The following is a 25,030-nucleotide window of genomic DNA, read 5'->3' as shown; positions in this document are numbered from 1 at the left end:
GATTTTTGACTGAGGAAATTATACTTGTATAGAAACTGGAGTGTTGATGGGAATACTCTTATTGAATAACCTTCTATTTTCTCTTAATCTGAATTACAAAAAAAGGGGGCCTGGTCTGGAAGATGGCCTGGTTGAGGAATTATTTTTCTAAAATTGACTAAAATTCTAATCACAGAGCCTTGGTCAAACGACTGAAGAACCGTTCTTGGAATTGTATAGGCAAATTTCCCTGGCTACTACTGTAGATGATGGGAACAACAGACTGGAGATACCTGGGAACATTGTTCAGTCTTTTAAATGCATTACCTGGACAAATGCACCTTCAAAATGCTTATAATAGCCAACGCTGTCTCTCCGCAGTAGCCTATTTGATCCTGTGCAGTGCAGGAGAGGGAGGCTTTTTCTTTGCAAGCCACATCTTGACTCTACCCCAACAGTCTTAGAGGGGACACTAACATTAGCTCACCTCTTAAGAACTACAGTGGGAGAGTACAAGAAATGAAAAATGTACAACTGTATCTAAACCCAGAGCCCAGAACTAGGTCTTACCTATTAGCCCACACCATAGTCTCCAAATGTCTTGTCTCTCATTTGCTTTCGTGGTGACATGCAAAGAATGGTATGCTGGATCATAAGCTAGACTTGAAGATAAGAAGACCAGATTTTGATAATTTCAGAAACTTATTAGCTCTATGACCTCATGACAGGTCCCTTACCCTCTCTGAGATCTTCATTTCCTTATTTACACAATGAAAATGATCAGAGTATCTACCTTGTACGAGCACTGTGAGGATCAAATCAGATAAGGTACAGAAAGAACCTGGCAAAACTGAAAGTGTTGGATAAATGTGAACACCAGAACACCATGTTAGATAAGGCAACCTTCGGAGAATTAATAAAATTCTGCTAAAATTCTCACTAGAATCATTTGGCATGTCTGTGGATTTTGGATAACCTCCCTTTGGATTACTTATGCAAGGGGCTGTGAAATAGGCATAACAAATGGGTGATTTGGGCTATACTGATAGCCTTTGAGGAAAGTTAGGCTCCAGGAGCCTCTGACCCAATTTGGTGACATCACATGGCAAAACCAATGTTACATGATATGGCAATATTTGTTAACTCTCTCATTTGTTTTAATGCAGAAAATCATCCAGGGATAGGTTCCAATAGTGAGATCTAAGAAGTTTAAGCCTACTTGAAATTGGGGATCTCTAGTGGAGATCAAAAGGGAGACTTTTTTAAAAATATATTTTGTCAAGTTGAAAAGTGACAATCTGAGTCACTACTGAAAGTTGAAATGCTTCCGTAGTCTGCTTTGCACATAGCTTGATTTCAAAAATAAAAAGTTATCCCTTTATATTCTCAAATGCTCCCTGGTAAATGGCACACAAGTGCCATTTAACCTTGATTGCTACTATGACCATACTTGGAAGGAGCTGGTCCTATATTGGGTCAGAGTCCTATTTCTATAATCAAACCCAAAACTGTCTGTAGTAGATGGGAATAAATGAAAGAAAAAAAATTTAGGTATTCACTATGTACCCGGCACTGTGCTAGGCACAGAGGGGCTGAAATTCATGACAAATCATATTACATATTAGTGTTTCACTGATATCAGCTGTGTTACCCTTTGGAATGGATGTCAATAGCATCCCTGCATCTATCTCTGTACCCTGCAATACAGGTGTTTTTATCTGATGCATGTGTGAGTGCACACATGTGCATACTGGGACATAATAGATTTCTCTTTATATCCCTGTTTGTAAAGGGCAATTTGCCCCTTAATTACTGGGTGATTTACTGGCAAGGACTTCTCAACTTGCAGGAACTGACCAAACAGTCTCGTCTTTATGAAACTGGGCTGGAGGCATCTAGCACCATCTAGAGGTTGTAGATGGGCATACAGAGTAGAAAATTAGAGTTGGATAAGAACAGGTTGTTGTGCCTGATTGACCGAGGATCACACCAGTGAGATTGGATATTCAATTGGATTGTGGCTCAACATGTTGAAATGGAGGGCCAGCTTCAATGGATGTTTATCACTCCTCTAAAACTTATATAAAATAACCTCTTGGTATCAACATGAGAGGGAATAAGAAGTGAGGAAATGCATTCCAAGAGGAAATGTGGAATAATAGAGCTTTGAACTGATAGTCAGAAAGACCTGGGCTCAAATCCTACTTCTGACATTTATTACTCACATGAACATGGGCCAGTCAGTTAACCTTTCTTTGCCTCAATTTCCTCATCTGTAAAAAGGGAATGATAATTTTAATACTTGTTTCACAGGGTTTTTGTGAGACTGAAATAAGATCACTTATGTAAAGTACTTTGCAAACCTTAAGACTCTATATACATGTCAGCTGTTATTGGTGTTGAGTGAGATCATAGCCAAGAACTGACTTGGGCCTCTAGGTCCACACACTATATTTCTCATTTATTGTATTAGTTTAATCTCTTATCGAATTTAATATGAAGTGAGGTCATGTTATGGTAGCTAAGGAGTTAAAGAAAAATTTGCAAGAAGATCATTAAAATCCAGGAGCTATGAAACAAAACAAATCAACAGGACAGAGTGGGAGTAGAGAGTTGGGCAGCAGCTGGCCCAGGTCCAAGAATAAACCTCTTTTTATTTATATAGTAAAGTAATATTACTAGCTGTGTTTTATCTGTAGAAAAATCTAGTCTCAATTTTTTACAAGTATTTTATCTCAAGAACTATCAGTTCAGGCAAGACTGGGAACAAAAACTCCGCTACATTTACTGAACATAAGCAGGGAAGGAGAATTTTCATAAGAGACCAGAGAAATGGCATCAGGTTGGGCCATCCAAGAGGTAAACCAAAGCACTAGAACAGTGGTGTTAAACTCAAATTCAAATGGCACCAGTAAATCAAACATAAGGAGCACCGTGGGCAAAATATTAGCTTAGAAAACCACAAATTAACATCATTTTATTTTATATTTTATTCATTTTGCTAAATATCTCCCAACTACATTTTTATCTGGTTCAGGCCAGTAACTCCCAGCTTGGGAGTGTTACCACCACATCTGGTTTGACACCTCTGCACTAGATGATTAAGTAATTGGGGTGCAGTAAGACATTTACTAGAATGACATAGGAGTTTGCTTCCTAGAACTTGGCCTGCATATGTGCAAAGCTATACCACTGTGTGCCAATGCTATCATAAGGGTGAGTAAAAGTAGAGGTGGGATACCTAGGTGCTTGAACATCATTTGAGGTAGATAAGCGTGGAGCAATGTTTGTGAACATCATAAGGATGGAAGGGATTGAAAAAAGGATGTAACTTATGGAATAACAAAATTGTATTATTTAGCTATGCTTTATTATGCAGGACTTTTCTGTAGTTGCTGGCCAGAGTAAAAAGGAGCAATAAGGTACTTAGATCAACTCAGGATTTGTTCCTGTTACTACTGACCCTGGAAATTCACGAGAGAGAGAGAGGGCTGGAGAGCAGCATTGACAAACACATGCCAGGGATGACTTGGTTACAAAGCAGTTCTCTAGAAAAGGATTTGGGGCAGGTTGACTCAAAACGAGTCAACAGGGTGGCATGGCAGCCAGAACAAGGAATTCTATGCCAGGCTGCATTAAGAGAGGCACAGCGTCCAGGGGGTTGTAGCACTGCTTCAGTTTGCTCTGATCAGAGCATGTCTCAGGGCCAGCATTCGGTTCTGGGGGCTATTTTTCAGTAAGGACATAGAAAAGATGGAGGGTGATAGGAGAGCAACCAGGATATCAAGGGTACTGGAGACAATGCTATATGAGGGTCAGTTGAAGAAAATACAGATGTTTAGTCTGAACATAACAAGACTAGAAAGGAAATAACAGCTTTCATTTAGGACTTGAAGGACTGTCATATGGAAGAAAAATTCAACTTGTTCTCCTTGGTCTCAGGGGGCAGAATGAAGAGGATGGAGTAGAAGTTAGAGGTAGGTTTGGGGTCAATATTTGGAAAAACTTTCTAACAATTAGAGCTATCTCAAAATGCAATGGGCAGTCTTGGGACTTTGTAGGTTGCTTCTCCTTGGAGGTCTCTAAGTAAAGGCTAGATGACTATTTGATGATACAGAGGGAGGAGTCAAGATGGTAGAGTGAGATGTTGACAACTAGGTCTGAGTTCTCCCAAGACTTCTTCCACAATTTCCTAGAAAATTCACCGGAGTGAATTCTGAGAGGAAAAGTCAAGAAAAAGCCACAGTGAATCATTTTTTCCAGCTCAGAAGAGCTTAGGAAGATAATCAGAAAGTTGGGGTACAAGCTGAGCAGGAGCTCAGCACAGTGGCAGTAGCAGCAGGGAGCTGCCCAGTGCCCAGAGGCAGTAAGGTGGGGCAGAAAGACATCCCAGAGGATCCTTGTGCTAGCACAAGGATCAGGAATGGCGGCTATCTAGCAGTTCTGTTACCCATTATTTAGTTATCATTCACAATTCCATGCAGAGAGAAAAGGTTGTGATCCGGAGCAAATAGGGGCCCTACCTGTTTAAGGAGCAGAACACAAAGTAGCAGGGAAGTTAACATTCCTCTCCTTGGAGCATACCACATTAGAAGCAGTGAAAACAGACTGAGCTGTGAAAGCAGCAGAATCTCTGGCCTGATATACCCAACACTGCCCCACCCACCACCGAACAGAACCCAACTCTAACATAAAGTCCAAAGTCAAGAACTAGGCTAGAAAAGTGAGCAAATAACAAAAAAAGAACCCAACCATAAAAACAAAAAGAAAAACCATTATGGTAATGCTCAATATACAAACTCAGCAGAATGACTTGAAAACACCTACAAGCCAAACCTCAAAGATGACACAAAGGGGAATATTGAACAGGCTAGGATAACTGACCTCTGAGGTCCCTTCCGATTTGATATTCTGGGATTCTGGGGTTCTACTTTGCCAGAAAATGATTCTGTTCAATGTCAGATATGCTATGAATTTATAAGCTCCAGGTGCTGCAGGAACTCCTTTCAGACACTAGGAGGCAACCAAGTAATTCACCACTTCAAAGCTCGAAGTTTAAGATTCTCAGAGCCTAAGAGTGGATTCTCATAGACTCATAGAAAGTCAGAGCTGAAGGGACCACAAGACTTATTGAAACCAATATTTTTCCAAAAGTATCTCAAAGCCAGGAAGTTACCTTATATTGGAAGAGCATGGCTCATTAGACTCATACCTAATTGCCTTTAGGTCTAAGTCAAAGGCTTACTTTTGTAGATCATGGGATAGTCACTGCAAAGGGGGCTACAGGCCCCAAATAAAGGCAGAAATGGTTACCTTATGAGATTGGACTGGGAAAAAAATCCCCATACAGTGGATGAATTTAACAGCTGCAGAGTTAGAATGAGGTTAGCAAACTTCAGAGACTATAGTCAATGCTAAAAGTCCTAGTACTTAACTAGAAGTCTGGAGATCTAGGTTAAAGGCTCAGCTTGTACACTAATGCATATAACCCTGGGCAAATCTCTTAACTGCTCTGGGCCTCTGATTCTTTCTCTGTGAAGTGAGGAGGTTGGATGTTATTACCTCTCTAGGTTTTTCTCCTAGCTCAATAATCTATGAAGACTAAAACATAACTATTGTAAAATAAACTCTGATATAATTAATTGTAACGTATTTGTGGTAAGACTGTTAAAACAGAATAGTGGGGGCACTTGGAGCCTAGAAAAGAATCAGAAATCGTAGATTGAGAGATAGAAGGGATCTTGAGGGTCATCTAATTCAACTCTATAATTAATAGTTGAAGAAACTGAGGGCAAATGAATTGTCCAAATTCAGACAGGTGGCAGAGCTGGGAACTAAACTCAGATCCTTTGATTCCAAGTTCAGTACTCTTTCACCTGTAAATTGCGGTACTTCACTTTCAGCCATTTTTCTGTTGTGTCTGACTCTTTGTGACCCCACTTGGGGTTTTCTTTGCTAAATTATTGGAGTGGTTTGCCATTTCCTTCTCTAGATCATTTTATAGATAAGGAAACTGAGGCAAACAGGGCTAAGTGACTTGTCCAGGGTCATACAGCTAGGAAGTGTCTTAGGCCAGATTTGAACTCAGGAAGATGAGTCTTCCTGACTCCAGGCCCATGAATCTTCCTGACTCCTGGCCCTCTATCCATTGCGCCTAGCCACCTAGCTGCTCCCAGTAGTGAAGTAGTAGTTAGCACTCTTTTGCTTGTAAGTTGCAGAGAATAAGTTTAATGCTGGAAGGACTATAGAATTTATCTAGTCCACTAAAGGTCAGAGAAGTTTAAGAACTTGCCCAAGGCTACATGGCTATTAAGTGGCACAGTGGGGATTTGAACCTAAGCTCTGTGTCTCTGAATTCTCTCCTCTTTCCACTGTACCACACTGTCTCCAAAAAAGAATAAGGAGAAATGACATTCCATGCTGAATGATCAGTATAGATCAGCTAAAAAGAAATACTCTAGAGGCCAGAAATAGAAACTATAAATTTCAGAAAATTTCAGGAATGGAATGGCAGAGGAAGGAGCCTCCCACATTGAGGAAATCACAGACTTGGTTAAAACAACAATATACAACTCCTTCTGCTCTGATCTGATCCTGTCCCACAATCTTCTGAGCAACTGCTATCTCCTGAATGGACCTACCCAATAGAAAACTAGTGAATGGTGCAAATGACTAGTACCAGTTACTTCCCCAATGTGCCTCCCATTGGAAATTGGAAAATTGGCACCTGAAACATCAATTTGTCCCACGTGGATTTAACCAGTGTGAATTAGTCCTCCAAAGCCTGTTTTTGCTGGTGATCAGATACAATTGAATGTGTGAACTTTCAAAGTTGAGCTCTAGCTCTTGTGACCTCATCAATCTGCAGATACCACATGAGACTCAGCCTAAGCAGCCAGCCAGCTGGTCTGTCTCTCTCTTTCTTTTTCACACCATTTTAACTGTAACAGCTGGTAGAAGCCATCCTTAAGGAAATCGCATGGCCCTTTGGCACAGATATGATTCAACTACATCCTTTTCTGGCAGAGGAGTCACTGAAGTTGCTATCATCCTTGCCTCCTGAAACATTCCATAGCTACAGCTGAAAATATCCATACCATAAAGAACAAGTTTATATAATAAACAGTTCTGGTGAAGATGTGGAAATTATAAAAGTTGTATATAACCTTCCTCTCATTTGCTTTCTCACTGAAGTGATAGTATTCTAGATTTCATCTCAAAACTATTAGCTGGAACAACACTTAGGAACAGTTTATGTAATCAAATGTTAATTAAGTATAATGGATGGTTATTAAAGGAAGATGATAGTTCACCTTATTCACTTTTAAGGGAGTGAATAAAAATAAACATCTCACAACTACACTTGGTAATTAGAATTCAGAATAAGCCAGCATCCCACTTAGTCAAATGCATAACAAATGAGTGAGGAATTTTTAATTCTTTTGCTCAAAATATATCTTTCCCTTTCCTAATTATAGTTCTCAACTGGTTGAGCTCTACCAGAGCTAAACAATGATCTGCAAGCTAATTTGTTCATTCCCGATTACACTTGTTTAAATGAGTCCTGGGGATAAAAACAATACTCATTGAAAACCATGTCAGTTGCAGTGGCCAGGACCTTGCAAAAGTAGGTCAGTCTTGCTTCCTAATGAGCTGGGGAGCAGAGAATTCCATTAACCTCAATTGAGCAAACACATTAATGAGTGGTAGGACTGTTTTTGCAAAACAAAACTTTGCTCCTATAGCTAGTCTTTGGTTCCCCTATTTGATTTCTTAATTGGATCATGCCAAAGACAGACTAGAAAGGTGGGTTCTATGAAAAATTAGACTTAGTTTGAAGGGAAGATTACTTTATACTATGTGTGAACTATAGCTGATATGCTATGAAGGACTCTGCTTTTGACTAATTCTATTGCTTGCTAATGAAATAACATAAAAGACTAATTGACAATAGTGATTTATGGGTGTCATTTCTGGCCTTGGGATTTTTTTCAAAAATCTAATTCCTTTCACTTGCTGAAATTGAAATGCATGTTAATTTGAATCATCCTTTGTTAGTGTTCATTACTACAGCTGTAGTAGTCCAAGCACTGCAAAACGGAAAATTAAAGACTTGGCTGCAAAGCTAAAAATGGTAAAACTTTTGTTTAATTGGGGTGAAAAAAAATACAGTTTGGATTGGAGAGGTGACAGTTTCTGAATGATGGTGGGTCAGAGATGCTCTTGTGAGATGGAAAATTTCAATCTGAAATTAAAAAGGGATGGAATCTGTTCTTTAAACTCTAAGCCTTGCAACATTTTACAGAGTTGTTGGATGGTTAGTACTTATTAAGAGAAGTATGTATTTCTATAAGAGAAAATGTTTTCATCAAGAAAAAAAAGCACATATGTATATGACACTCCCCCAACTCCTTGCCTAAGGGATTTTCAGGATACAAAACTGTATCAAGATTCAGGATAACCAGAACCAAGGAGTAGTGGTTCCTGGAGACATATCAATCTAAAGGGGAATTTCCAGTGAAGTACAGATAATTGTGCTTCACCACCTTCACCACCTTCACAAAATATCTACTTGCTCTGTATTTTGTATTTACTCATCTGTTTATATATTTTTCCTCCCTTAAGAAAAGAAAGCTCCTTCCATCTTAATCACAGCAGGTGTTATCTCATTTCTGTCTCTGTACCCCAGTGCCTGGCTAACAATAGATAACTGACCTGAATTTTCAGTCTTTGTCCCTGCCTCAGTTCTTTTCAATATTTTTTTTTGTTAAAAACTTAGATTAGGCTATTGATGGCATGCTTATCAAACTTTCAAATGGCTTGAAGCTGGAATGACTTATGTACTAGATGACAGAATTAGGATAAAAAAATGTCAACAGGTTAGAACAATGAATTGGATGAAGATAAATGTAACAGAGGAAAACGTAAAATTCCTATACTTGAGTTAGAAAAAATCAACCTCATAGATGTGAGGGGAAAGGGTGATGATAGGGCAAGACAACAGTTCATATAAAGAAGATTTGAAGAATTTGATGAACTGGAAGCTTAACATGAGTCAACTGATAAAAAAGAATCAATGTGATTTTCATCTATATAAATAGAAAAACAGTGTTCAGAACAAAGATATTACTCTGCCATTCTCTGCTCTTGCTGGAGTATATCTGGATTCTAATGTTCAGTTTAAAGAACCACATTTTAGGAAGAAGACTGACAAACTAACACATCCAGAGGAGAGTGATAAGCATGGTAAGGGGAACTGAGAACTATTTTGTAAAATGATGAATTCAAAAAAATCAATTCAATGAAGCAACAATTTGTTTCCTACCATGTGTAGGTACTATGCTAGACATGGGGTTGAAAGAAAAGGGGATAATTAGCCTGAAAAAGAGAATGCTAATCGGTAGCATTATAGGTGTCATCAAGATGCCTAATATTTTAGGAAGGATGTTGACCAACTAGACCACATCCAAGAAAGGGCAGCCAGCATGGGGGAGAGGTCTAGAAACCATGATACCTGAAGGATCAATTGAAATGGCTTGGTATGTTTATCCTGCTTAAAAGAAAAGTTGTGTGTGGGGAGTAGGTGGGTGGAGGAAACATAAGAGCTATCTTTTTAAAGGTCTGCCATGTCGAAGAAGTAAAATGCCTGCTCTTCTTACTCCTACAGGTAGGCACAATGAGTGATCCTCTGACTCCAGAGACAGTACTCTTCCTATTGTTGCTTCCCTCTGAGATCGCTTAAAAATCCAATTTTGTGAAATAGTCAAAGGGCTGTTTCATAGAACAAGAACTCCAAAGAGCAAAATTAGAACCAATGGGTGGAAGTTGCCCTTTTTAACAATTAAGTTTTCCCCAAGAGTTCCCAAAGGTTGGTGAATTACCCATATCTGAATGTTTTTAAACAGAGCCTGGATGAGTACTTGGGGATATTGTAAAGGGGATTCCTGCTTCAGATATGAGTTGGATTCTTGTGATTCATTCTGGGTTCCACATTTTAGGCAGGAGATTTATCAGCTTTCATATCCACAGAAGGGAAATTAGGATGGTGAGGAGATTGAACTATATGGTATAAGAATAAGTTCAACAATTCACTGCAACAGCCACTTATTCCATTCCTACTATGTGTAAGACACTGTGCTAGACAAGGGATTGGAAGAACTGCAAAAAAAAAAGATGAATTAGTGATATTATAAGCATCTTCAGATTGCCTAACATTATAGGAAGAATCAGAAGTCCTTTCTTAAGATTCTATTATTCTTTGATTAGTGATGATATCTCAAATCACCAGGTTTAAAATCATAGAGTCATCACTGACTTCTCTTTCCCCCTCAAACTTAATCCTTCTGTTATTTTCCAATCAAATGCCAAATCATTTCAGTTCCGTCTTGTCAATTTCTTTCCTATCTCTTTATTCACTGATGCCACTTTAGACTAGGCACATATAACCTCTCACCTGGATTTTTATCATAGCATTCTAATGACCTTCTGTACTTCAATACTGTCTCCAGCCAACACACTCTGCTAGATTATTGCTCAAAATGCAGCACAATGATCATTATATTTTCTTGATCAAAAGCTTTCAATGGCTGCCAGTCATAGATAAGATATGGCATAATGGAAAGTGTCCATGTATTGAAGTCAAAAGACCTGGTGTAAGACTCAATGATACCTAAATTAGGAAGTTAAAGCAATAATTCTATGAAGCATCAGTTGCTGTCAATAATCCTCCTGAGCAAACTAGTTTCTGAGGCCACCTGTATCCAACCTATCAAAGCAAAAACAGCTTAAGCTTTTGGGTTGGTGTTTCTGGAGCAGACTTCATGCTGCAGAGTTAGTTGTGTTGTAAGGAAAGGGACTGGGAGAGCCAGGAAAAAATTAAAATAGTTAATATTTACATAGTGTTTCAAGATTTATAGAACGCTTGACATGCATTTATTTGAGCTTTGTGACACCAGGAGTAATAATAGTAATAATAGCTAACATTTAGATAGTACTTACTATGTTCCAGGCAGGATGCTAATTGCCTTACAGTTGTGATCTAATTTGATCCTCACAACAACCCTGGGAGGTAGATGTCATTATTATCCCTATTTTAGAGATGAGGAAACTGGAGCAAACAGAGTGACTTGTCCAGGGTCACACAACTAGTAAGTGTCTGAGGCTGGATTTGGACTTGGGTTTTTCCTGATTCCTGGCCTAGTACTCTATCACTGGGCCATCTAGCTACTTCTAGTTTTTGCAGGTATTTTTATACTCACATAATAGAAAGCTGAGACTTCTTGCCTATGATCTGACAGCTGGTAAGTGTCAGGGAAGTATGCATACCCAGGCCACTTCTGACTCCAAGTCCAGTATTCTTTCCATTGCAGTTAAAGTGTGCAAAAACATAAAGGGCAGGCAGGGTTAATAGAACTCTCCAAAGTTTAGAAGGATAGCAATATATTTACCACAGTGAGCATAACAAACCAGGTACAAAGTCTTCGAGCAAGCTCAAACCTGTTTAGATGTCCAATCCCTCTGTGCTCCATACATTGCCCTCTTTCATTCCTTCCCCTTGGCTCTCATCACCACCACATTGCTGATCTCTTCATCTAATCTCCAGACATGCCTCCTGCCTTGGGCCCCATTTGCTCAATACTCTGTGCTTCTTACAATGCTAATGAATTCTGATGCTCTGTACAAACCACCCCTTGCCTTTGGCTCCTCACAAAATACAATTTTATCACTGCAGATTTTGCTGACCTGACTGGATCAGTAGAATACCCACAATGCTTCCCAGGTCATGTAGGTCTCTCAACCAGCCCCTGGCCAGTCCAGGAACAGAACATTTCCACTATTTCATGCCACCACCTTTTTGAGGCTTCAATTTATCATCTAGTCAGGCTTCTGAAAACTGAGATCTTTCAGACTAAGCCAGCCTTGCCCTCCTTTCACATGTTAACTTGTTTATTGATTTGATGTGTGCATTTCCAATATAGATCAACTTGTTTATATTAACAGAAAAAGAGGAATCTGAAGCAGTTGTGCATTACTAAGAGTTAGAGACCTTGGTACTCAGGAGCCTGGCCATCACATTATGGGAGGGATATCCTTGCCAGAATCCTAGACTGCCTTCCTGGACCAAATACTATGCTTGATATCTTAAAGTTGCATCATAAAATATGGTTTGCACTATAATTCTATTGTGCAATTTTAAATTTATTCTTTTATCTTCTCTCCTGGGCTTTAGATAGTCTGCTGTTTTGTTATCAAAAAGAAAATGGGCATTTCAGGATTCAAGGCCAGAGGATGGGGAAACAATAGTTCTATGTAAACAGAGGGATACTGATAAAAATTCAAAATTCAATTAAAATGATTCATCATTGCTTTGAGAAGAGAGATAATTCCTCACTACAGTAAGAAAGAAGGACTCTTGATGGTACAATACACTTTGTTTTACATAAAAGATATATTCAGTTGGGTATTAATCAAATTATTTAGTTCAGAATTCTATTACTTTCTGTGAAAGATGTATAGAGTGAAGAATAGCTGTATTGTCAAAATAAATTTTTAAAAAAAGATCTAATCGTACCTTTTGACCCAATAATGCCACTGACAGGAAATTATCTTAAAATTTTAAAAGGATCAAAAGAGCCTAATCCAGGGGTGGGAAACCTGGGCCTCAAGGCCACATGTGGCCCTCTAGGTCCTCAAGTGCAGCCCTTTGACTGAATCCATTTGCATTTGTTAAGGGCATTTGTTCTATGAAGTCTGGATTCATCTGTTAAAAAATTCATTGATGTTTTATTTTTTTAATAACAAAAAATAGATACCTCCTTTCTGTCCAACCAAGAATAGTAGAAAAAATTATGGTCTAATAATTTAAGGAAATATTATGGTATGAAGAATATAGGGAATGATGGAAAGATACATGAGGTGATGCAAAGTGAGATCAGTGATTAGTAGTACCAGGCTCTACAGATACAATGACTACAACTACATAAAAAAAATTAGGAAAAGAGGCCAAAGGTAGCAGAACTTCAGACAAATGAGACCCATAATAGCCGCATTTTTGTTTTTTCAGTTATTCATTTGGTTTTTATTCTTTAAATACTAATGCTTTATGGGAAATGTTATTCCTATACACTTATTTCATTATTCATCACCATTGAAAGTTATTACTTTTATCAGAAATAAATTCAATGAGTGGGTAAGGGCAAATTAGAATATAACTGAGGCCTCCACGTGTAAAAGGAGGTAAGATTCAGATTTCATTTTAGAAAAGGAATTAATAGGGTGTCATTTTAACTTTAACAAGACTAGCTATAATTTTTTAAAGATGTAAGGCAGATAATGAGGGCCTAAAAGTTATCAATATATTCATGATAAAGAGTATGCAACTTTCCTCTTTCTATATTACTATAGTTTGTATGGATACCAGTTCAAATTGCTAAAACGATCTTATGGCATGACCCCAAATAGATTAAAATTAATAGATTAGATTAGAAATTAGTAAAATAGCTCTTTTATAGTGCCAAGGAACTGGAAACTAAGAGGATGCCCCTCATTTGGGGAATGGGTGAATAAATGATGATATATGAATGTAACAGAATTCATATCATGCCATAAGAAATTATGAAGGGGATAGCTTCAGAAAAACTGAGAAGACTTGTAAGAATGGATACCTAGTGAAGTGAGCAGAACCAACAGAACAATTTATATGATAACACCAGCATTGCAAAAACAAATCACTTTGAAAGACTTAAGAATTTTTCCCCAGTGCAATGATGAGCCATGATTGCAGTACTTTCATGATGAAACATGATTACCTACACTCTTGCCATCATTGGGTAATGGATTCAGGGGGCAGATTTAGACATTTTTTTAATGTGGCTAATGCACAAATTTGTTTTGCTTGACCATGCATATTTTACAATGTTTTTTTACCTTTTTCTTTCTTTTTTAATTTTTTAAAATCCTTTTATCTTTTTCATCTGTAAAATGAGGGGGTTGGACTAGATCTCTACAGTATCTTAGAGACCTATATTTACATTGCTATATTGTTATGACTATATGCGCTCTAACATCCCTAGTAGCTCTAAATTATGACCTAAAGAAGGATTTCTTAACTTTTTTTTATATCCTAGTCTCCTTTGAAGTCTGGGTTTTTTAATGAATAGAATAGAATAAAATACACAGGATTACAAAGAAAACCAATTGTACTGAAATATTTTTTAAAAATTTCATAGACCCCAAGAGAAGAACCACTAATCTAAAAATTCCTGAGTTAAAGGGCTTCACAGATCATGTGTGGGACTGGAGGACTTGGGTAGCAGCTGATTTGTGTCATGGCAAGAGGCATAACTTAGAATCATATTGCCACAAAGCTTAAAACTACTTGATCTTAATACAGATTGAGAGATTATTAGATGATTCCCTCTTCCCTACCATTTTACAAATGAGACCAATGAGGTCCCAGGAAATGAAGAGAGTGACCCAAGGTTTACCAGGTAGCAAGATGGCACAGGGAGAATGACCTACTCTGAATAATTCAAATTATGATTTAAGAAAATTTGGAAGCTAACTCATCTTAACAGGTACTTCAACCAAAGTTCCACTTATGAAGATTAGAGCCTATTTGAGAAATTCTCGAATTCCATGAGTCCATGGAAATGAAGCTGGCTCGGGTATTTATAAATTTGGCTATTATATTTCTGGAGCTGGATGGACATGGCACCACTTTGAAGGCTTGTTTTCAGAGGAGCTTTCAAGTTTCATCAAGCTCTTGCTTATTGGGAAAAGGTAACCCTGGGTTCTCAAAGCTGTGCTAATTGCAAATGAGTTTTGGTAAGAACTAGAATCCAGAAAAAGTTTTCAGTAGAGACTTGGCAGTGCACCATATGTTTATGGTCCAAGGATCAATCTAGTTAATTTCAGATAGACTCATCACCAGGGGGACCATGGGATGAGGAATATTTTGGTCTCAGTAACTTTCTTTTTTCTTTTTTTATAGGTTGACTATCCCTATCTTGTCCAGGCAGGAAGTACAGTGGTTACTCATAGGCCTCATCTCTCTATGATCAGCAGAGAAGATTTGACCTGCACTATTTATGACCAGGGCCTATTGTTCCTCCACTTCTGGGGGGGGGTGGCTTCACCATATTGGTGACTGGAATGAGGACACCCAATCAGCTTGAGCCCTATTGCAGCTCAGAATTCTTAAGCTCCATCAGTTCAGCCACCTCAGCCTTCCCTGATAGCATGAATTATAGGCATATGCCTCTAAGTCTAGCCTGCTGCAATTTCTAAAAGCTATCAATTAAGTTATAGAGGAATCTCAATCTTTATCAATGGAGGGAATAACCACATTGAGGAAATCAGGGATCTTGGAAGTATTAGAATATCATCGTAATGAATTTTGTCCATGTGATAAACACGGCTTCAGACTGAGGAGTGTCCTTGGTCCAAATCTGATGGCAGACATAATTAAGAGCTGGGAAACTCTTAACCCTAGATCTCTGCTCCACAGTGCAAATAGGTTAGGGCTTCTATGTGGAAGGTATAGTGAGGTCAAGACTTATTGTGAAGTGGAATTTCAGTTTAGCTCTGACAACTGTAGTAACTGTACCCTTTACCATCAGGGTACAAGGATTCTAGAAAGTCATTTCATTAAAATAAGCACCGAGGTATTTAAATTCCCAGGGTCAGAATCTGGAGGCAAAGCTGAAGGAATGAGAAAGGGTTTGTAAAGCATTATTGAGGCTATCGCTACCAACGATCTTGTGACACAGACTTGTAGCATCAAAACCTTGGCATTCTCTGTGCCCCAAACCTCAAGCACACTGCAGCATGGCCCAGCACACAACATTTCTTCAAGGATACACCCAACAGAAGGGAACACAAATGCACACAGAAAGCAGAGAAAGCCAGCCAGAGTTTTCAAGCAGAAATGGTAATGGGCCAATCTGTAAACATCAACAGAGAACAAGGTGACTTCTCAGGTCAATTTCAGCTCTAAGTTTATTGTTCTATGATCCCAGGGTTAATATACTGACTACATACTCTTAACATGGAGAGAGGGTATAATATTCCTCAGGACTATTAGCAGTAGTAGCTGCCTCCTTGCCCCTCCAGTTCAATTGCCCTGACTTCTTATCATGATAAGGCCTAATATTGATCAATCAAGTGACTCTAGGCCACCAAAATGTATTAAGTCCCCCCATACTATATATATATATATATATATATATATATGTGTGTGTGTGTGTGTGTGTGTGCATGTGTATACATGTATATGTGTGTGTCTGTGTATATGTGTGTTGTCTCTGTGTGTGTGTGTGTATACATATATATATATATATATATATACTCTTCTAAAATAATTAATGCTTTAAAAGATTCAATTGTTGTAGGACTGATTATATAAAGGATAATAGGGTCACATGTTATAAACACAAAGGACAGAGATTTTATAATTGCCAACTTTAAGAGCCTGATAACATTTTAATTATTCTTCCAAAGTGAATATTGACTAGCAGTGGAAATTGGGTATACCATTTTCATCCTTTGGCCAATTGAAATCACCTCTATGAAACAACTAAAGATCCCTAAACCAAATTTTGGTAAATGGAATTGTACCGTAAAATCATGAGATTGCCTTGTTATTGAAATGGGAATACTTTTATAAACTGAAGAATCATCCCATTTTAGCTGGTTTATAAAAATAGCTTTTCTTTTTCGGACCGACTTAAAGCCAGGGGATTTTTGAACAAGTTACAAAGTAGGAAGAGGATATATTTTGGTGGAAAAGAGGTGTCAAAAGCCCTCCAGAGTGAGCTAGTAAGCAGAATACTGAACTTGGAGTCAAGAGACATGAGTTTCAATACTCAATAGCCACTTAACATCTGTAAGTAAAAATAATAGAGGGACTACCCACCCTCACAGAGTTGTGACATAAGTGCTTTAAGACATATAAATATGAATTATTATAAACTTAAGAACTAAATATGCCCATTAGGGCTAAAGACTAAGTTTAGCCTCATGTTGAATAAATGTTTAATAACAGAAAAATAAAATCTAATTAAAAAAAACAAAAAAAATATCCTTATGTTTAAGGCAAGAAAGAATAATTGATAAATACATGGAGTGTCATAGTGGTCTTAGTAAAGCCTTCTGTCTCATTTAAAAACTATAATTAGATGAGAAATATTGGCTGAGCCTGATTTCCTGCTATGAAATCCAGGAGGAGGGTCTTCATACATACTTGTATAAGTCCAACCCCATTATCACTTCCTGACAGGTGTTACTGACTGTATAGAAGGCAGGAGGCTTTCGCTGCAGCTTACTGATTCTTTGGCAGCACCGTGTGGAGAAGGGTCTGTTCTGTGACATTGAAAACTGGAATGTTGCAAAGGCATGGTCTGCTCCTGACTTACACATTGAGAGGCTGCCAGGCTGGCCACTGCGCTTTAGCTTTAATGACGGTGAGAACCTCGTCGCTCTGAAAAAAAAAAAGAAAGAAAGAAAGACCAAAACCGAGGTTATTAAGGGCCTGGGTCCCAAGAATAATATTGCTTTGTTAACATTACCTCTGACTGCTCCTTGGACTGATCATATATGCTTTAGGTCCTCTCTCTTAACAAATAAGGCCTCCCTGATACTCCTTCTTGCCCACAAAGAAAGAAATATTTGGAGGTTCCTCATCACCCTCTCCTCAATTTTGTTGTTGTTCAGTTGCATCCAACTCTCTGTGACCCTACTTGGGGTTTTCTTGGCAAAGATACTGGAGTGGTTTGCCATTTCCTTCTCCAGTTCATTTTACAGATGACCAAACTGAGGCAAACAGGGTTAAGAAACTTGCCCAGGGTCAGAGTTAGTAAGTGTCTGAGGCCAGATTTGAACTCAGGAAGATGAGTCTTCCTCACACCAGGAGGCGCACTCTATCTACTGCACCACCCAAGTATTCCTCCTCAATTTACCTCCCCAGTAAATCCTGAATATCAGAGACTAACCTACTTGATGCTCCCCTTTATAGGACAGGTCATTTCCTACCCTGTATCTGAAATATACTCCCTCCTCACTTTTGTCTCTGGGCATTCTTAATTCCCAAGTTCACGTTGAATGCCACCTCCTACATGGCACCCCCTCCAGTGGTTAGTGATCCAGTTCAAAAATTCTTATGAATTTATTTTTATATGCTTATCCAATAGACTGTAAGCTCCTAGAGGGCAGGAACTCTTGTTTTTGTCTTTATATCCCTAGCACCTAGCACAATACCTGACACATTAATTGGTGCTTAATAAAGAATTGTTGAAGTAAATTTAATTGGAATGAAATGAAGGAGGCCAGAAGTTCCCTCCTATATTGAAGCTCAAGTACCAGAAAAAAAGCCTTTTAAACCAAAATAATTTGTCCCTGGCCTGTAGTTGAAAGTCAGGTAGATGGTAAACTTGCAGAGAAATATCACCTCAGTTCCCAGTGGTGCTGGACTCTGAGACCACTGAATCACCAAGTCTGTCTGAAAGCAGCCACAATGCAGCACAATGCAAAGAGAAGGTGACTGGTTTTCCGTTTCCTTTCAAATTAGGTCCTAGCATGGGTCAGAGGATCACAGATCAAGAGGGGAAAAGGACCTCAGAGGTCATCTCTTCTAACAACCTAATTTTATGGTCGAGGAAAATGATGGAGCAAATAGGTGGCATAGAGGATAGAGTGGTAGCCTCAATATTATTAGTTTTTATTATAACTAACATTTAAATAGCACTTACTATGTGCCAGGTACTGTGCTAAGTGCTTTACTATTATTATCTCATTTGATCCTCATAACAACCCTGTAAGATAGGTATTATTATCCCCATTTCACAGACACAGAAACTGAGTAAATAGAAGTTAAATGACTTCCCCACGGTCACCCAGCCAATAAGTGTCTGAAGCTGGATTTGAACCGAGGTCTTCCTGACTTCAAGCACAGTGCTCTATCAACTGTACCACCTAGGTGCCTCAAATCAAGTCAGGAAGACCTGAGTTCAAATCCTGCCTCAGATACTTGTAAATTGTGTAACTCTGGGCAAGTCATTTAACTTTTCTCTGCCTCAGTTTCCTCATAGGGATGATAATGGGAACTACTTCCTAGGGTTAAGAGGGTCAACTTATAAAATGAATGTAAAGTGCTTTGCAAACCTTAAATAACATATAAATGCTAACTTATTATCATCATCATCCAAGGTCATACAGGTAGTAAGTGCTTCATTTGACTTGAAATGTAATAAATCCCGGAACATCAGCCACAGCCACATTCAAATGTCATTACAAACATTCACTCCAAAGTCAAATAGCAATTATCTGGATTATCCATAGTGTCACCTCCCCCAACCTACCCTATTAGCATGGGAAAGAATGGAAGTTAACTCTAGGTCTATTCATATGAGATACTATTGACACTTGCAATGATAGTCTGGCTTTCAGTCACTGCTTATAAGTATGAAGAAATGAGTTTTCCACAATGAACAGGACATAAAAGTGATGAGCTGTGTGGAAGTTCCCCCTGGAATTGGGAAGGACAGGAAATACTCAGCCATATTGGTGAGCAAGGAGGCAAAAGTGCCCCCTTTGGGAATTGTCCCTTGATTATAATGAGAGGGATATTGATTGAGTAGCTGATTTTAAGCCAGGAAGATAAATAAGCAATAAATAGCCAGTTCTCTCAACACATAGCCAAAACTATTGCTTATGAGACAATGACCCTGAAGGTACTAGTGGAGGGATGAAATGTAACATTCTTGACCTTCAGATAGTGGGACCAAAGTAAGCACTGTTATGCTTATTCCAAACAACAAGTAAGCTCGTGGCATGTAACAGCTAAAGCATTAGACTTGGAGTCAGGAAGACCTGGGTTCAAATACCATCTCAGATGCTTATTAGCTGTATGACCTTGGGATAGTCACTTCACCTCAATGGATTTCAGTTTTCTAAACTGCAAACTGGAGGATTAAAACCAACAATTTTTAAGGTGCCTTGTTTAAAAATTTATGGCCCAATTTCTGTTCAAATTATAGAATGCATTCCAGGATGTTTAAAAATAATAGATGACCATTGCAATTATATCTAGTTCAGGGCTATTTTGACATAAGTTTGTATTCTTTGAGCAAGAACTGGAGGGGGAGGGAGTGGGCTCATTGGCTGCGAGCTGCCATACACAAGTCAATTGTGCTTCAATTACTATAGATAATTTTAAGAAAAAGATAATTTTCTTTGACCTGATAAGATTAGTCATTTTAAAAACTAGCAGTGGTTTGAGAGACCTGCTGAAGCACCTGTTTCTTCCTAAAGCCACAGCTGCCAGACATCTGACTCAGGAAACCAAAGAGCAGGTTTCAGTCCATACAAGGATAAATGGACAGTGAGGGTCAATAGCGGATTTTCAGTCCTTGAGAATTCTTACATGAGCAGGTCTTCAATTTGTTGGAGGTGTAATCAATCCAAGAGCCAAACAAGACACTGGATCAACAAGAAATCTGTGGCATGCAATCTATCGACCAAGAATATGCTTGGTCTTCTTATGTGTCCCACAGGAGTCATTCCTAGAAAGCTGTTTAAGGGAATTAGAAACTCACAACTCACTCACATAGTTGTTCTCATAAAAAATCTATTTGTGGCACTCTTCAATTGAAACTACAATTAAAATTAGGATCTCAGACCATAAATTCCTAATAATTGGTCATGTGAAGCATGTGATTTCAGGCATGCCAAGAAGACTTCCATCCCAAACCAAAATGGGGCACACTCAATGATGCCTAGAAATCTAATATTATAATATCGTTTATTCATTTTAAGCTTTTATTCTCTATTACAACACCCCTGGAAGGAATAACATGCCAAGGTTGTACAGTTATTTACACCTCAGTGTGAATAACTATCATGTTCTGTATTGACAGCTTGGTGTCATAGAAGGAGAATAAAGACAGTAGACAACTGAGCAGAGGATGGAGAAATCAAGTACCAATGATGTTAAAACAAGATTATAATTCATTAGTTGAATTGTGATGACATCTGATTAGCACTTTATGGTTAAAAAGTTTTTTCATAAGCATTATTTTCATTTCATCCTCATGACGGCACTGGGGAGTTGTCAGGCCAAGGGTTAAACATTATCCGTATTTTACACTGGAGGAAATTGAGGTCCATGGAAGTTTAGTGAGTTCCCCAAATCCACAACAATCTAAGTGGTGGATTGGAATACAGGTCCTTGGACCTCAAGGCCAAAGCTCAATAACTTCACAATCTTGACTAGGACTAGCCATAATGGAAAACACCTACAAAGCCATTCCTTTAGTTTACCTATATGCTTCTATCCTTCTTATATATCCTTACTTATATCCTTCTTAAGAGGACTATTTCTGGGGCCATATATTTCTCAGTTAAATACATATAATTCCAAAGAGATGTTTCTACCACTCTCATTTCTCTTCCTCCACTTCCTCTACAAAACAATCATAAGAAAATCAAGGATATTTCAGGGATTCTTGCCATTTAAAATGAAACTTTCATTTTTAGGCTTTTGTCAGCATTAGGAAAGAACAGTAGGATTCAATTTCAGTAGGTCATGTCTTGAAATTGAGATATCTTTCAAAGGAAAAAAATTGTGTAACTACACACTTAAAAACAATACTGATTTTAGACTTGGGTTTTATGCAAGCTAAATTTGAAGGGGGAGAAAACTTATATTATGACCAAAATGATAATTATTAAATTCTTCAAAAACCTGTGATTTTATCAGTGTGGGTTTTCCTACCGCTGACACAGATTACAACCCCTCTGTGCCCTAGCAGATGGCCTTTGTGGATTTGTGTGACTGCCAAAAAAAATCATCCCTTATTAATCAACCTTCTGGTTATAAGACAATCTGAACTTATATTTCTTCTTGGATGACATAGATGTCGACCAATGTGAAGCTTATTTTTGGTCTTTCCAATTTAGTAGGACCTGCTAGAATCTTTATTTAAGTAGCAAAGCCTCTGACAACCCAGAGTCACCTTTGTGCCATAGCAGTGCATCAAAGAAGGATTTTTTAAATGTTTGATAAGGTATAACAAATGGAAGACAACCATTTGTTTATTTGTCATATTGCTAACAGTATTAAAAACCCAAACACAAACTTAATTAAGGCTATAATAGTTAGGGCTCCTGTTCATGCCCTAGACCTTGGAGAGGAAGGGCCTTCAGAGAATGAATGATGGAGAGAGTAATAAAAAAGAGATTTGGGATCAATCAAATAGGTCTGAGGTTCTGAGAATAGCCCCTAGTCTACTTGCAGAAGTTATCAAAGCAACAGATGTCCCAGGGAACTATCCAAGGTACTTGATTAACTTTCTGATGTTCTGCCTCCTTTTTAGTACCTATGGCTTCTACCTGCACTGAATCTCACCCTCCTGATTTTATCTACTTCTGATACTAGTAACCTGGTCTGATTCGTGCTTTTCCTATCTTTGACTACCCTCTGACACAGCTACCTGACCTACAGAGGTCATAACCACAGGTTCTTAACCTGGGATTTATGAACTTATTTTTGGATTTGACTATTTAGTTTTCTCACAGATATAAGAAAAATGTCCATTCAGTTCTTTAATTACAAAATAAGTTTAATATAAAAAAGACTGTGAGGGTCAAATATCTTCAGGTCTTACTGGGTTCATATGGTTCCTAATAGATTTACTGTCCAAAGTACTAACTGATAACAAGATGAAGGGACAATGTGATGGGTAGAATGGTTGCTGAACATACTCTAGAAGTACCTTTAATTTTTCTACTAGACATAGCCATCTTCTTTCCTTGGAGAGGTGGTTTGCTAGCTCCCCAACAGTATTTTTTCACATACTCAGAGAGAAAACTTATGGTCTGGGAATTCTGCTTATTGTTTGAATCAGCAATGAAGTAGATTTACATCAGTGTAACTAGATCTTGGCTTCATAGTTAGCCACAAAATTCCAATTCCTTTTTCTTATATAAAGCCAACATTATCTTCATTAAAGTTTATGTAAATTAGATTAAAAGAAATGATACAACTTTCAGGGGAAAAATTAAAACAGAAAACTGACATGCTTTTCAGTCAGTAATTTGTACCTCTATGCTAGACTTAAATATCCCTCCAGTCTGCATAACTCCCAAAGATTTATTCTTTCTCTCTTCCCTTAGCCCCTATTCCGCTCTGAGAGTACACTAAGCATCATATAAATAACTGTCAAATGAAAGAATCCAACTCTCCCTAGTCCTCCAATCTGTGATTAAGGTTTAACTTCTCATTTTTTTCCCTAATGGGGTGACTTTGGTTCCCTTCCCTTTTGCTTAATGTCTTTACACTCAACAGCAATAGGTAATTGAGAGCCTAAAACTTTGCAATCAGAAATTAAATTACTAGATTATTACACAAATAACCAAAGCACTCAAAATCATTTAATCTCAAAGTTGTGATAAAGCCTATATAAAGTGAATGCCACTGCTTTATTTCCTTTAGTTACAATTTAAATACTTTAGAGGCATCTTTTTTTCCCCTCCCTCTTAGGTGCTTTGCCACAAGATGGCAGTGATGCCTCAGTTAGAGACAGGAGGTTCAACCCACAAGTTCTACGCCATAGGAATGGAAAGATAATGTAAGAACTTTATTGATTTTCATTTTTTATTAAAAATTTAATTACTGTTACTGTGTGCTAAGTTTAAATGATACATAAAGGATGAGCATATAAAGAAACAAACTCAAAATACAATGTGGTAACTTTTCCCTAATTCTTCTAATTGCTATTAATCCTAGCTAAAGAGTACACTGACCTCATTGTCACTATTGATTAGAATGTCTCTTCCCAGTTCTCCGTGAATCCTCACCTGGGAGTTACACCTCTCCACAATTTGAATACAGCAGGCCATCTTGATGACCCTGTTTTGTTCTTTCTCTGGAGCTGTTAGCTGAGTGTGAGGTCAGTCAATTCAATCAACATGCTAAAAAAACAGGGGAATGGAATCCTAATATCTTCTTTATCTACCACTACCATAGTCCCATGGTACTATGTGGGTCACATTAGGTATAGATAAGGAAGCAGTTTTGTATGGTAGAAAGGACTGTACATATTATACATAAGCAAGGGATTATTATTCGTAGAAGTAAGCCCAGTTTTACCCCCTAGGCACAGGAGTTTTTATTCTTTTTTCTTTTGCCAGAAACCCTTTTGGTCACCTGGTAAAGTCTATGAACTCCTCAAACTAATGTTTCTAGATGTATAAAACAGAATGCATAAGATTACAAATAAAACCAATTATATCAAAATAAAAATGTAATTTTCCCCATTCAAGATCACAGACACCCTGTGGGGATAGATTTGGGACCCCCCCCTCCACCTTGGGAGTCTGTGAATCTCAGGAAAAGAACCCTTGCTTTAGAGAACACAGAAGAAATCTACTACCTCGGCTGCTGTGGAAGATGGTGGAGAAAAGCCAGAAAGTTGCCTGCGTGTTCCCCAGTTTCCCTCAGAAACAATGTTAAATCAAGCCTCTAAATGGATTCTGGAATGACAGAACCTACAAAAAGATGGAATGAAGAAAACTAAAAATAAATTAAAAAAAAAATCTAAAAAAAGATGGAATGAAACAATTTTCTTCTTTCTTCTCCTGAAGAAGGACTTCAGGAAAGTCTGCCTCACTGGGATAAAAGGGGAGCACAACCTAGTGCAGGAGGTGTCTGAGCAAGCCAGTGGGACACTCTTAGCCACAGCACAGATCAGCTACTGAGGCCCCTCAGTCCTGATTCAGCAGTCCAGTGGCACAGCAGGCCAGCTGTGAGGCCTCTAGCCCGGCACAGAAAGCAAACTGTCAGGCCCAGAATCCCTGACACAATGGGAGCAACCAGGCCAGCCACCCCAGCACCGTGGGCAAGCTACCAGCACCTGAGGTCCCAGAACTGAAAGCAAGTGACCAGGCCTCTGGCCCCCAGTACAAGAAGCTTGGGATAGTGTCTCCTGTGCCCTAGGAGCAGAGTTCAACCCCAAAAGTCACAAAATAGGCTAAAAAGTGAGCAAAACCCACGAAA

General features: G+C 38.4%; 1 protein-coding gene across 1 annotated transcript in view; it reads right to left on the bottom strand.

Moving 5' to 3' along the window:
* The window catches only part of LOC114033996 (spondin-1), a 369,625-nt gene that overhangs the window by 56,063 nt on the left and 288,532 nt on the right, over positions 1-25,030 (bottom strand). Inside the window, exon 7 of the mRNA XM_027849643.1 lies at positions 17,394-17,458. Within this exon, the coding sequence (XP_027705444.1) occupies positions 17,394-17,458 (65 nt within the window). The remainder of the gene's footprint in view (positions 1-17,393; positions 17,459-25,030) is intronic.

This window comes from Vombatus ursinus, unplaced genomic scaffold (assembly GCF_900497805.2).
Source record: "Vombatus ursinus unplaced genomic scaffold, bare-nosed wombat genome assembly UNPS02007822.1, whole genome shotgun sequence".
Classification (NCBI taxonomy): Eukaryota; Metazoa; Chordata; class Mammalia; order Diprotodontia; family Vombatidae; genus Vombatus; species Vombatus ursinus.
Note: the sequence above shows the minus strand (reverse complement) of the source record. Positions and strands in the feature narration are given on the sequence as shown.